We start from the raw sequence: 14,162 nt of genomic DNA, 5'->3' as shown, positions 1-14,162 counted from the left end.
ATTAGCACCCCCTGTCTCCAGTAACATAACCCACCTTGCTGCATCATAATACTTTATTTCTCTTCTTATTAACACTTAGCCCACATTTTTATTATTTTATTTACTCATTTGTGGATGTGTTTCATGTCTGTCCTTCCTTACTGAAAGCTCCATGAGGGCAGGAACACGTCTACCTTATCCACTGTTGTTTCCAAAGGACTCATCAAAGAGCCAGGCACATAGGTGTTGCAACAAAAACAACTATCTTTGTTGAGTGTCTCGGTGAATGGAAGAGTTGAACTGATTGGATTTCTCATCCCAGGGTTTAAGAAGGTTGCCTAAGTAAACTCATCTCCCAGTGAAACTTCGGGATAGGGGCCTGAAGTTTCTTAAGTCATCTGGCCTCTTCAGACAGACATGGTTAGTGCTGCTTCTCATCCCTGATTCCGAGCCATTTGACTCCATTTTTTTTTATTTATTAATTTTTTTATTTTGAAAGGTTTTTTTTTTTTTTTTTTAAGAGAGAGAGAGAGCGAGAGAGAGAGAGTGCAAGCATGAGAGGGGAGAAGGTCAGAGGGAGAAGCAGACTCCCCGTGGAGCTGGGAGCCTGATGCGGGACTTGATCCTGGAACTTCAGGATCATGACCTGAGCCAAAGGCAGTGGCTTAACCAACTGAGCCACCCAGACATCCCTTTTTTTAAAATTTAAATTTTTTTTTTTTTTTTTTTTTACTTAGAGCGCATTTGACTCCTCTTTTAAGGATGAGTCTTAAGTTGCTTCTTCTCCTCAACTCAAACCTATTAGGGCAACATCGTCTGCCACCCCGAGGATAGAGGTTGACCCAGCACATAGTTAAGTACACGTAAAGTAGAATTTGGACATTCAGAGAGTCATACGACAAAAGGGTGGAAGTGTACATGGCATGCTGGGAGTGGGACTGTACATGAACAGAACACATTTACTAGAATGCAGGTTGGTATGGAGAAAAGAATTCTGAGAGACATCCAGAGGGAGACAGAATATAGCTGATAAGTAGGAACTTAATCTTCGAGTAAATGGGTGGAAAATGCTGTTTACAAAGCAGAGTTTCAGGAAGATTCATTTGGGAATAGAATGGATACGGAGAGAAACTTAAGGCAGGGAGATCTGTTTGGAAGCTATTATGACAGTCAAAAAGGAATGATGAGGACCAGCTGCTGACACAGGAGCAGCAAATGCTTGCCAAAAACACAGGGCTCAGTGAGATGGAAAAGAAGAAACAGGTGACAAGAACTAAGCAATACTCCACTGAAATTGACTCACTGTAAACCATATGATGAAGAATGGATAGCCATCAAAGAGGAGGAGGAGAGACAGGAACTAGTGAAGGGGAACGGGGTGTAGGAATGGAACACAACCAAAGATACCAGAAAAGAGCAACCTCTTTTAATTAAGCCTGAGTTTCCCGAGAGAATAACTGCACGCTATTTTGGGGGAAGGGCTCTGAACAACAAAGCCTTTTCTCTTAACCTGAAAGGACAGGGTGAAAGGAAAAATGAATAGATCAGGAACTTTAGATGTTTAGTAGCTTTGCCATCAGTCACTGCGTAGCTCAGGCATGTCATTCCTCTTCCGTGAATGCTGGTGACGAGTTCAAAGACTGATGCCAGCAGCTTGCTTTCTTCTCAAGGGCAACGGATCTACCTAGAAAATAGATGATTTAGAAGCATAGGGTCTTTTTCCGGGTGCCTGGCTGGCTCAGCCTGTTAAAGCGTCTGACTCTTGACTTCAGCTCAGGTCATGATCTCAGGGTCCCGGGATCAAGGTTGGCATCAGACTCTGTACTCATTGGGGGGGTCGGCGTGAGGTTTCTCTCTCTCCCTCTTCTTTTTTGTCCCTCCCCCTATGCACTCTCTCTAGAATAAATAAATCAGTCTTTAAAAAAAGAAACAGGGTAATTTTCTTGGATTAAAAAGTTAGCATCTCCTCATTCTTTTTTTTTTTTTTCCAAAGATTTTATCTTACTCATTTGCCAGAGAGAGAGATCACAAGTAGGCAGAGAGGCAGGCAGAGATAGAGGAGGAAGCAGGCTCCCTGCGGAGCAGAGAGCCCGATGTGGGGCTCTATCCCAGGACCCTGAGATCATGACCCGAGCCGAAGGCAGCGGCCTAATCCACTGAGCCACCCAGGAGCCCCGCATCTCCTCATTCTTATTGCTCCTTTTCCAGTCTCCTCCTTCATCATTTAGTGGGAGAGAGAACCTGGCGGGTTGGAGGTGCATGGGGGAAGAGGGGGGCCCCGACAACAGCATGTGGACACAGCAGGTGCTCCGTCAGGACTTGGGGGAGAAGTGAATCCAGGCCCGGGTGAAAGAGCCGTGTAATGAGAGCTAAGGGCTAGGTGTTTGGGTGTCTGAGTGTGTGTATAAAGGCGGGGTTGCAGAGAAAGGAAGGAAAAGAAATAGAGGAGCCATGGCTGAAAAGCTTGGCCCAAAACAGAGTTTCGAGGGCTTTGAATGCTGGCCACAGGTCACTGGGAGCCTCTGAAGATTTTGAGCTTTATAACCATTATTCTGGCTTCTGCCATTTTACTGAAATGGCAGAATGGTAACTTTTCTGGGATTTGTTTTTGTGAAAGTGATACCAGAAGGCGGAAAACAGCCTGGAATTGTGGAGTCCAGTTCGGAGGACATCTTATTAGTCCCAGGCAGGAGTGGAACTGCTTACACTGGGGGAGAAAGGAACATTTTGGACACATCTGTGAACTAATGGAAATTGGCAACAATTTAGGTATGAAGGTTGTTGAAGAAATAGAAATCAGATGTTCCTGAGGACTTAGATATATATACAATGCAAATACCTCAGTACGGGGTGGGGTGGCGCTCGTCGTAAGTATATAATAAATGGTAACTATTATTATCCTGTGTGATGTGGATTAGTGTTGCCATTAAAGAAACAGGGATTATTACAAACTGGAAAAAAGACAATCCGGTAGAGAAACAGGGAAAAGATCCACCATTTATTGCATGCTTGCCTCATGGCAGGCATTGTCTCATTTCATCCTTAAAGCAACCCTCTGAGGTCGGTATTAATTTATTCTTTATTATAAAAGCAACAGTGATGTTGAGAAAAGTGAGATTGTTTTCTTAAGCTCAGCCAGCTAATAAGCAAGTGAATCATCTTCCAGGTTCTGAGCACACCTTTACAAAAGCACATTACAAGGCACCGAAAAACATTTAAAAAATTTTTACAGGTTTACTAGCTATGTTGTTAGCAATCAAATTATCATTAGATATCGTATTTCATCTTCAAATTTCAAATATTGAAAAAAGGTAAAATGGGTTTAAAGTAGTAGTTATTCTTAACAACGCTGGCAGGAGCATAGATCTAAATGTTTTGGAGAGCAGGTTGACAATTTGCATCCAAAGACTTAAAAAAGTAAATACTTTTGAACCAGCAATTTAACTTCCAGAGAAATAATTAGGATATGCACAAAGACTAAGCAATAAAGATCATTGTCGTATATTATTTATATAATAGAAAAACTATAATTATTCAATATTCATGAATAGCAAATTATGTAAATGAATCCATAGAATGTACTACTGCAGCAGCAATTTAAAGCTAGTGTTATAGAAGAATAAATAATAACCTGGGGTAAATGTCAACAATGTTATCAAGTGCAAAAAGCAGATTGTGAAAAGTGTGTATAATATGACCCCAGGTAATTTTTTGGAGGTAGATATTCTTAGAAAAAGATTGGAAAGCAAAAGATGTCAAAATATTAATAGCAGTAATCTTTAGGTAATGAGACATCATTTTTTTTCTTGGTGCCCTTTTATTTTCTAAAACTCGTGCAATGAATATTTATTATAGTTGTAAAAAGAAAAAAATTATCTAAATCCTTGAATAAATTTTTTAAAATGCTGAAATCAGAAAGAAGATGTTATAGAATTACATAATGAGTTTGGTTCATGTAGGGGAAATGTTTAGTAAGCAGAAGCTCAAGGTCGGGAAGGGGGAAAGTAGGAGGAAATGAGGGAGGAAAGGAATGGGAGGAGGGGAGGATGAGGGTTGGGGAGACAGAGACAGAGAGCAGGCCTTCATGTTCAGTTTGGGAAAACTGCGACTTTATAGCCCTAAGAGTAAGATCACTGAAGGAGAAATCTGGAAAGGAGAAGGCCGAGGGTCTCAGGGCGTACAAGTCAGAAGGACTGTGATGAGCCAGAGGGGTCAGCAGGGGAAGGAGAGAAAGTCAGGAGATGAGTATCATCTAAGAAGGAGGGAGAGCGCATTTCTCTGGGAAAAGACATCTCAGAATACGACACCTCAGAACGCCACATACTGAAAAGGAGTTAGGGGGAGTGAAGGCAGAAAATTCCTTTCTGTCCAGCAATTAGGAGGCCATTGTTCCCCTGGGAAGCACAATGTCAGTGGATGGGATAAAGGGCAGGAGGAGGCCAACCTCAGGGATGAGGAAGAACATAGCCCAGCAGTCAGGGGAAACCAGGGCTCAGTGCTTAGAACCCTGAATGTTCCCACTGCTTCTTGTTTGTTCGATTTGGTTTTAGCATTAGTATACTCAAGTCAGGGCAGTGGTCACTTTTTCCCATCTTGGCTAGGACCTGTTAGTGAACTCCACATTTTATGAAAGGCCTTTTCTGTAGGAAAGGCTAGTTACCCTAAGAATGTTTTGAGTTTACTTAGTGACTAATACAGCTTGCCCCTGTAATTGTTGTGAAAAGGATTTCCGTATTCTCTTCACCTCTCACTCCAAATGGGTAGTAGTCCAGGAAGGTTTAAATATTTTCTCTGTATCTAGTATGTGAAGAGGCCCCAGTTTACGTGGAACAGGAAGGCCGTTGTTCTCAGTCTCTGAAGAAAGTTAAAAAAATTTTTTAAAGACTGTAAAAACAATTTAAATTAACATGTTTGTTTATATTTATGGTTATGGTTATAAAATATGTGCACGACTGTCCTGGTGACATCAGTTAACTATGGACTGACTGGCTAGCTTGCCTCTTTGGGCTAGTTTTTTCCTAGGAGTGGAGGGCTCGTTGCTTCAGTACTACAGCACCATCTGGTGGTTGACCTGAGGTGCTGCACTTTTGAATATTGAGTTTATTTAAAAAACAAAAAACAGAAACAAAATAATAATAAAAAAACCCCGGGTCTGTTAAAAATAAATGTAAACTAGTAAAGAAAGGCCTGTTATCCTCTAAGAATAGTTCTCAGCCTCTTTTCCATGAATATTCAATTAGGAAACCAAATGAAAAAAATTTAAGCCTATGCATCTAAGATTTTTAAAAATCCTCCTTAATGTAGTACTTGATACCCGCAGGTAGAATTATGGGTCTGTCTGGCTTTAGGTGGAATGAAAGAACCCATATTTGCATCTGATTCCATTTGAGGCCTCCATGTAAAGTTACCATATCATTGGAAAGCCACATTCCTTTTTTGGCCCTTGGGACTTTTCATATACTTGTCTTTCCATTAGCTAAAAATTGGTCAATTCTTAGCCAACCTGGCTGCTTATCCAAGCTTTTGGAGATGGGTCTAACCCTGAGAAATGGGCACATTTGTATGTGATTCAAAGCCTATCTGTATGTTGGCCCATGACCAACCTCAAAAAGAACCAAGACAGTGTTTACAGAGCAGCATGTCTGTGAGTAGCAACAACAGCACAGTTTGTGTTCGCTGAAGGTAGGGAGGCGGCATAGGATATCTACACAGGGTCAGCCTGTTTGTCCAGCGTCATTCTTTTCATGGTGATGGGCACCACTGTTTGTTTTCTACTGAATCTTCTCAAAAGAGTAATATGGCAGTAATGAGGTTATCCAAAGCAAAGCAGAACATGTTGGTAACATCAGCCCAAGAACAGGATCAAATCCTCAAAGTATCAGAATCTGAAGAGTTGAGAGAAGTAAAAACATTTTAGAAGAATGTGAGAAGTGGCGGTGGGTTTGGTAGTTCCCTTCCTTGCTGAGGGCCCGCAGGCCACAAGAACCCACATGCCTGTTCCCCAGAAGGCTTGAGCCGCTGTGACAGAGGGAGGTTAGGATCTCTACAAAGCAACAAGGGACTTCAAAGATCACCAGTGGCTTGTCTCGGCAAATCAAGTTATTGCTGCAAAGTAACTTGTTCAGGGTCACATAGACTGTGGCGTAATTGGAATTTGAAGCTGAATCTGAATCTTTCCATGGAGTTCTTTGAAGCGTTCTTGTTTTCTCATCCCTTTAAAGGGAGATACACTCATTTTTAATTCGTGTGAATAGATGTATGTGCATTTGTTTGAATTTCCTGCCTTTCTCATTATCTTCCTTATTTTTGTCTTCTTCTTGAACCTAAGAAAAAATAAAATTAAAAAAATCATTTTCTGTATGTTGATATATTTCTGATATTGACTTTATTTCAAATTGGACCAGAAATTTATGAGACGAAAAACAAAGGAATTCAAGTGAATTGCCTTTTCTTATCTTAAGGTAATACAACTTCTCTTTGCTCAGCTGGAGGGCACTTTCCCAGGGTACTTTGTAGGTTGAAGGCTGTCTCCAAGAGCAAAGCGAGCAGTGATTCATACTACTCAGTGGCTGGAAGAACCTGCCTCACTATGGGACTCACTGCAGGTGTCAGTCATATCAATGCAATTGAGGACAACTTCTTACACTAGAATTATTGATGCGATTCAGGAAGATCAATATGTATTCAATCAACACAATTTTTAAAACACCTTCTATGTGTTGGTCATGTGTGACCAACTACTGCAAAGAAAGAGCAATTTAAAATTCAGTTTAAAGATAGAACAAACATTTTCCTTTATTCTTATATTCTATATCCTTAGAAAGGATATACATTTATAGACGTTCTTAATTGGGATTTGAAACTAGAATTAACTCCAAAGTCTATATCAGGATCCAAATTGGTTCTTTAAAGGGACAACCTTATAAGAAATGGATGATAATTCTTCTAGAGATTGGACACCTCAGCATTGTTTGACTTGGTAAAACCACACACACACAAACACAAGCCTTCTAAAAATATTTAAATCCTTTATTTTATCATTTTTAAAAAATATATTTATTTATTTATTTTAGAGAGAAAACACAAGCAGAAGGGGGAGAGGGAGAGAGAATCCCAAGCAGACTTGAGCTCAGCATGGAACCCGACCTGGGGCATGACATGGGGTGCCATCCAATGACCCTGAGACCATGAGCTGAAACCAAAAGTCAGATGCTCAGCTGACTGTGCCACCCAGGCAGCCCTTCATTTAAATCCTTTAAATGAAAGTCAAGTTAGTTCCTGAATGAGAATTATCTGGAGATTCCTTGAGATAAGTATTAACAGAAGGCTAAGAAAAGAAACAGTTGTAGGTTCTACTATTACATACTGGTGTAGGCTCTGCAAATTCTATCAGATGTAAATGAATTGCCTTTTACTCTAAATAGATAACAAAATCCTTTCCAGGACAACGGGAGCATAAAATCATGCTTCCAATTCAGCACAGTTAAATCATTCTATAAAGACAGCTCTCTCCCCTCTCCTGTGGTGTCCCTTTCAGTAATGTGCTGGTTTCACTGCTCCCGAGATCCGAGATCCGTGAAGCTCCCCGGGGCATCTCCTCTCATTGCTCATGCACTTGCTTAAGCCTTTCTATTCTTAGAGAAGAGCCAGCAATTTTTCTAACACTCTGGTATATATTTAACTGTTATCAGAACTTTTTCTCATCCCTGTATGCTTCAGGCTATCCAAGCCAATATATTTTTTAAAAAGTGTTATTTCTCCTGGGACTTATTGCCTCCATATTAAAGTCATCCTTAGGACTCTGTCTAAGCCATCCTTATGACACTTCCATTTCAATTAAATCTCCATTCTGCAAGGCCCTAAGCAAGATTCCATACTCTCACCAAAGCAAGAGTGATATTCCATATGGTGGAAGGTGAATTTATAGTCCCCGAACATAAGCTCCTGGTTCTGTGTGGCAGCAGATTTGCTCATTTGTGATACTCTGTCAGCTTCACCTGTCCTAATTTATTTCTGTAAATTACTTGTGCAAATTTAATTTCCCCCTTCCCAGTAGCTGCTTCTCAGAGAAAATACCTAATAAAAATTTTAATATCTTTTGGTCATCATCACAAAACTTGCTTTTTTTAAAAAAAAATCCTGTTTTTGATACTTGTTGGAGATAGTACTTTAGTAGGATTTTGAAGACAGGGATCACCACACCATCGCCGCTTTATAGTAGCAATGACAGGGCAAAGGGGTATTATAAAGCTCCTGTCTTCACCAGCAGCTCATCCCCCACTTTGAGGGGAGTGGGGGTGGGGGGAAGTCAGGGAGAGGTTTGGAAAGTTATATTTTTGCAAAGACAAAGTACCGTGTGAAGACAACAGCATGAACCTCGTCTTCCTGCCAGATTGCTGCCCTAAGCGTCTCCTGTACTGAATTCTAGAGCTAACATTGAACTCGAGTCACATTATTGGTTAAGATCAGTCTAGTTTTATAAAAGAGAGGGTCCCAAAACTTATCTTGAGACCAGAATTTGTCAGTGTTCTGAGATATTTAAATGGAGAATACGAACGTTTCTTCTCTTTGATGCATATGAAGTCGGAGGTACTCTCTTCTGCCCTTGGAAGGCTGAAGAGTGCTTGTAAACCTGCTCCCTTTTACTCAGTTAAAAGTTCACATTCTGAAAGTATTTTAACTTTATATAACCTCTTCTTGTTGAAAATTTATGACAGTTTTTTTTCTTTGTTTTTGTACACCCTCTTGCAGCCTGTCACATATTGGAATGCCGCAGTGGGATGGCCCAAGATGTCATAAGCACCATTGGGCAGGCTTTTGAACTCCGGTTTAAACAGTATTTGAAAAATCCTTCTTTGAATACTTCTTGTGAAAGGTCAGCCAAGTGTTCTATAATTACTTGACTTACTGTATTGATTCTGTTTTATTTCAAAATGAATTTTCAAGCTCATAAAACGGATCATTTCTTTTCTTACAAATAGGCAGTTTCAGTACAAACATGTAGTGGCATTTTCTATTTTTCTTCCATTTATATTTGTCCAGATATTTCCTCTTGCTTTGTTTTCAAATTAAAAGAGACACTCAGAGTAGGAAGGGGTATGCCCTGTTTCTCTGCTATTCTACACAGCTATGAATTAAGTGGTATCATAAAAAAAACAGACATCAGTACATTTCTCAGAATTGTTTCAGTTCCAGATCCCTTGCATACAACTTAAAAAAAAAAATCGAGAATGAAGAGCAAAATAGTAAGAACCGAATGTCTGTAGCTAGAATCACTGTTTGTTTGCTGGTTTGCAATGTAAATAGAGGTGCTCCAGCTAATGTGTGGGGGGCTGGAAGGTGATGTGAACCAAGGTGGGGGTGGGGTTCTGTCTGAGGCACAGAGAGTCTGTAAGGAAAGCTGAATCCTTCAGGCCATACAGACTCCAGCACGTGTGGGGTGTGGTGAGGCCTCTGGCTTGGAGAATTCACACCGAGAGACAAAACTCACTCTTGGCCTCTTTTAAATGCATTCCTCCCCCAATTAATTATTTTGTGTATCAATAAACGCTGGGTTTGGGGATCTCCTTTTATAAGGTTGTCTGAGATAGACAACGAGAGGGGGTTACCAGGAGGCCTTCATGTTGAATTTTTCCCAGGATAACACTTACATCTTAGTGCTATCATGCTGTTGACATGTAATGAACCCAACAAAACTATGTGGGTTGTTAGTGGAGTCAGTTCAATCCAAAAAGACTTGATTTATTCTTTTTCATAAGAAACTTTTACTAATTCCAATTTGGAAGGAAAGTTGTTTGTTTTTTTGTCCTGTTTCAATTTTTAAAACAATGCATGTTTACATAAATCTACCCACTTGCCACATATGGTTCCAATATTTCTTTATGAATCCCATATACTCCTCCAGATTTGTGCAGACAAGATAGCTGGCCAGAGCTCTTATGTTTTTCATCTTGGTTTAATAAACGGGGCCAGGCCCTCTGCCCAATATCTAATTTTTTTTTTTTAGCAAAACATTTCCAAAATGGTACAATCAAAGCATGCTAAAGATATTCAGGAAAACCTTATTTTTATACCCTACTGACAAAAATGACATACATTCAGAGAGCTCATAGGTATGTGTGTATGTGTGTGTGTGTGTGTGTGTGTGTGCACACGCGCGCGTGTGTGTGTGTGTGTGTGTGTGTTCTTAATCACTGGGAGGAGACACAAAAGCATCACCCTTGGCACTTTCTGTTGGCTTAGCCTACTTTAATTGTCTGTGGAAAGCTAAACAACCATCTGGCTGCTTCTATCCAGATGTTTGACATCACTTCTGAACAGCTATAAACTTAAAACATGAATGCAAAGTTTTCCAGGATGATTTTGCGTCGTTCTGATCCCTCTGCCTCCCCTGCAGCATCCGAATTCCCGCCCAGCCTCTAGGGGATTCTTTTTTCCCTTACAGTGAGGAGGTGCCCATTGATGGTCCTAGCGAGGAGAGAGAAGACCACGAGTACTACAATGAAATCCCAGGGAAGCAGCCACCTGCGGGGGGCGTTTCCGACGTGCGGCTCAAAGTCCCAACCACAGAACACATGGCTTACTGCCCCATACGGTGTGAGAAGTTGTGCTATTTGGTAAGAGATGTTTTATTGTTACTGAAACTTAGCAATGTGATTCTGTCCTTGCCACTAGAAAGTTTAATTTGAGAGTTTCCAAATGCGAGTTTAGAGAAAGTATCATCTTCCTCAGGACAGAGCCAGAGAATGAATCATTGTCGGAGCCCGCACTCCATCATTTTTACTCCGAGTCACCCGCCCTCGGCCTATATGGATGGCTTCATGTCTCCCTTTGCTGGGAAGACCATGGCAGGCCAGCATGGGGTGCTCCACGTCACCCTTCCCCATCTCCAGTCTTGTTCTGTTCTTCTTGCTGCTCCTCCTCAGCTACTGCCCCTCCAGCCAGTTCTGCCCCTGAGTTCCTGGTCCTGTCCCCCCCTTCCAACCCTCTGCCTTGGGTCTGTCCATTAACCCCCCACCCCGTCTCAGTCTTTACTTACTCTTTGTCTACTGGTTATCTCTTTTCCGTCAGTAAATAAATTTGGACCCCTCCAACCAACCTCGTAGTGTCTCACCTCCTTCTCATTTTCCTTATACACACAGACTTCTAGAAAATGTCTCTCTCACATCAGCACTACATTTCTAAGATCTGAATTCTGCTTGACAACTTGATAGAAATGACCTTTACAGTAGTCACCTGTGGTTCACCGATGGCTTAATTGCTAAGTCAATTTTCTTCTTCAGTGTTCTGAACCTGTCTGCAGAATCGGACACCTGCAGGCTGCCTCTTCCTTTTTTTAGACCTCTTCTGTGATCTTCTAAAACAGTCCTATTGTGTCATTATCCCCCATCTCTGGTTGCTGCTTTTTTCACTTTATTTCATGTTCTCCAATATTTTATTATGAATGTTTTCAAACATACAGAAAAGTTGAAATAATTATGCAGTGAACACTCATGCATTCACCATCAAGAGTCTACAGTTAACTACAATTAACATTTCACTGAATTTGCCCTGTCATCCTATGTAGCTATCATCCATCAACATATCTTATTGTTGGTGTATTTCAAAGTAAGTTACATTTTTCTTTTCATTTTTTTTTGGCGTCTTTTTTAAAATTTAAATTTTGTTAGATAACATATAGTGTAGTATTGGTTTCTGGACTAGAATTCAGTGATCCGTCACTTACATACAACACCCAGGGCTCTTCACAAGTGCCCTCCTTAATGCCCATCCCCCACCCACTACCCTCCATTAACCAACAGGATGTCCTCTGTCATTAAGAGTTGTGCGCCTGCGTGGCTCAGTGGGTAAGAGCCTCTGTCTTCAGCTCAGGTCATGATCCCAGGGTCCTGGGATCGAGCCCTGCATTGGGCTCTCTGCTCATCAAGGAGCCTGCTTCCCACCTCTCTCTCTTCCTGCCTCTGCCTACTTGTGATCTCTGTCTGTTGAATAAATGAATAGTCTTTAAAAAAAAGAAAAAGAGTTGCTTATGGCTTGTTTCCCTCTTTCCTGTCTTCCCCCTCTTTCCATATGCTTATATGATTTCTTTCTTAAATTCCACATGTGAGATCATATGGCATTTGTCTTTCTCTGACTGACTTATTTCACTTAGCATCATACACTCTAGTTCCATCCATGTCATTGCAAATGGCAAGATTTCATCCTTTCTGATGGCTGAGTAACATTCCATTGTGTATATGCCACATCTTCTTTATCCATTCAGCAGTTGATAGACATTTAGGCTTTCTCCATAGTCTGGCTATTGTTGATAATGCTGCTATAATATTTTTTCTTTGTATCTGAGTTTCTTTTACTCCCTCCCCTGCAATCCCAAGCCCTTGACCTTACCATCCTTTCTCTGTCTTTGGTCTTGCCCTTGTCTTTGATTTCTTTTCTGTCATGACATTTGTGTACACACTCCTCCAGCTTCTCTGTTTTCAGCCATTACCTATCTCTCCAGCTATAATGCCATAAACATTACATTGTTCGTCTTGAGATTAAACTCAGCATTTTCTCCATGACTCCAAACCACAATCCTCTATTGATTTACTCGTGTATATTAATGGCACTGCTGTCCTGTCATTAATCTGCAGTCTTTTGTTTTTCTCACACTTTGGACTCCATATCAGCTCAGGCTTCAAGACCTAGGAGTCTACCATGAAATCTTTTGCATCTACCCAACCTCTGTCATTCCTGTTGCACCTTTTAAGTTCTGGTCTTCACTTGCTCTCATGATTCTGAAAACCCCTTCCTTGTCTCTAATTTCATTCCCCCAAAGCCTTCTGCATGGTACTGCCAGAATGATCTTTCTGAAGTATAGATATTGCCCTTTTTAAAGACATCAGTGATCTCATTCCATTATTGAAGGTATCTATCTATCTATCTATCTATCTATCTATCTACCATATTTGGGATCATTTCAACCCTTTGATGGAAAAGATTTTCAGGGATGGAAAGTGAGCTGGGCATAACCTCAATAGAGTAGGGCTCCAATCTGTCACTGTTAGATAGAGGTTTGGTAATACTGAGTGTTTATACAAGTGTCCTGGAAATCACCCTTTCTGGCTGAGACTGGGACTGAGTCCTAGAATGGGACCTCCCAAGCAAAGCAGTGACCCTCAGGCTATAGGCCTTATATTGGCAGCCTTTATGGCTCCCTGCTTCAGACCCACCTCTGCAGCCCCCAGGGAATGCACTATCACAGGAGTCCCCGCTCCCCACCCAAAATCTCAGTTTCCTGTCAGACACTTCCTGTGTCGGAAAGTGAAGTTGTCTGCTGGGAGCATTACTGGTGTTACTAGTGTTCCGTGTGTCCTGTTTGCTTTTTGAAAGTCTGACTGTATGCTAGGTTTGTAAATGTTTCACAATTTGTTTTTTGTGCAGCCAGGGAGCTCCAAGTGTAGCAGTGTGTACGAGAACTGTTTAGAACAAAGCCGAGCAATAGGTAGGTACAATTGTCTTTCCCCATCTGCCACTCTCCTTATTCCTTGAGAGTCATATGGGTGTGTGTGGCCCTGGCTCCTAAACACCTCATGGGGAAGGCGGGTATATATAACCAGACACATAACGCTTCAGCTGCAGGCTTCCCACGTTCTGAGCGGCCCAGAATGCCACATGTGCGTCACTTGGACTGTTCATGGTTTTGCCTCATGCTTGTGTGCTCGACCACACCATCATTCTACCTTAGGAAGTCTTGCCCTGCTTTCACATCATATAACGTCTTCCTGGAAAACTGCTTTCTCTGCGTAAAACTTAAGGGAGTTCCACGTCAAAGAAGATCAGACATTAAGTTAATGTGAAAATTGATGTGTGTCAAATCCATTAGGATTAAGATAAAATATTTTAAGCAGAAAACAAAAAGAAATCTGAAATGTGAGGGTCCCAATTAGGGGCCCACGTACCTCACACTTTCCAGGGCATTAAGTGTCTTATTACTGCGCGTGATAATTGATGTTGGGCACAACTTTTCCACAACACAAATGTAGAACGTCAGCCACCAAACTGGAAATATGGTTCCATAAGTTCATGCTGCTAGTTAGTCGTTTAATTCTTATAAATTGTTGGAAGTACTTATTTCTTTGGGAAGCAAAGTTTTGCAGCATTAGAGGGGGAGAGAACTGGATGGTATAAGTAATAGGATGGAG

General features: G+C 41.2%; 1 protein-coding gene across 2 annotated transcripts in view; it reads left to right on the top strand.

Annotated features, from left to right (window-relative positions):
• Positions 1–14,162, top strand: part of SHC4 (SHC adaptor protein 4) — a 133,043-nt gene that overhangs the window by 87,210 nt on the left and 31,671 nt on the right. For both annotated transcript variants that reach the window (XM_046009508.1, XM_046009507.1), the window contains 3 exons: positions 8,731–8,854; positions 10,424–10,595; positions 13,402–13,462. In XM_046009508.1, the coding sequence (XP_045865464.1) occupies positions 8,731–8,854; positions 10,424–10,595; positions 13,402–13,462 (357 nt within the window). The remainder of the gene's footprint in view (positions 1–8,730; positions 8,855–10,423; positions 10,596–13,401; positions 13,463–14,162) is intronic.

This window comes from Meles meles, chromosome 6, assembly GCF_922984935.1.
Source record: "Meles meles chromosome 6, mMelMel3.1 paternal haplotype, whole genome shotgun sequence".
In the NCBI taxonomy this organism is placed as follows: domain Eukaryota; kingdom Metazoa; phylum Chordata; class Mammalia; order Carnivora; family Mustelidae; genus Meles; species Meles meles.
Note: the sequence above shows the minus strand (reverse complement) of the source record. Positions and strands in the feature narration are given on the sequence as shown.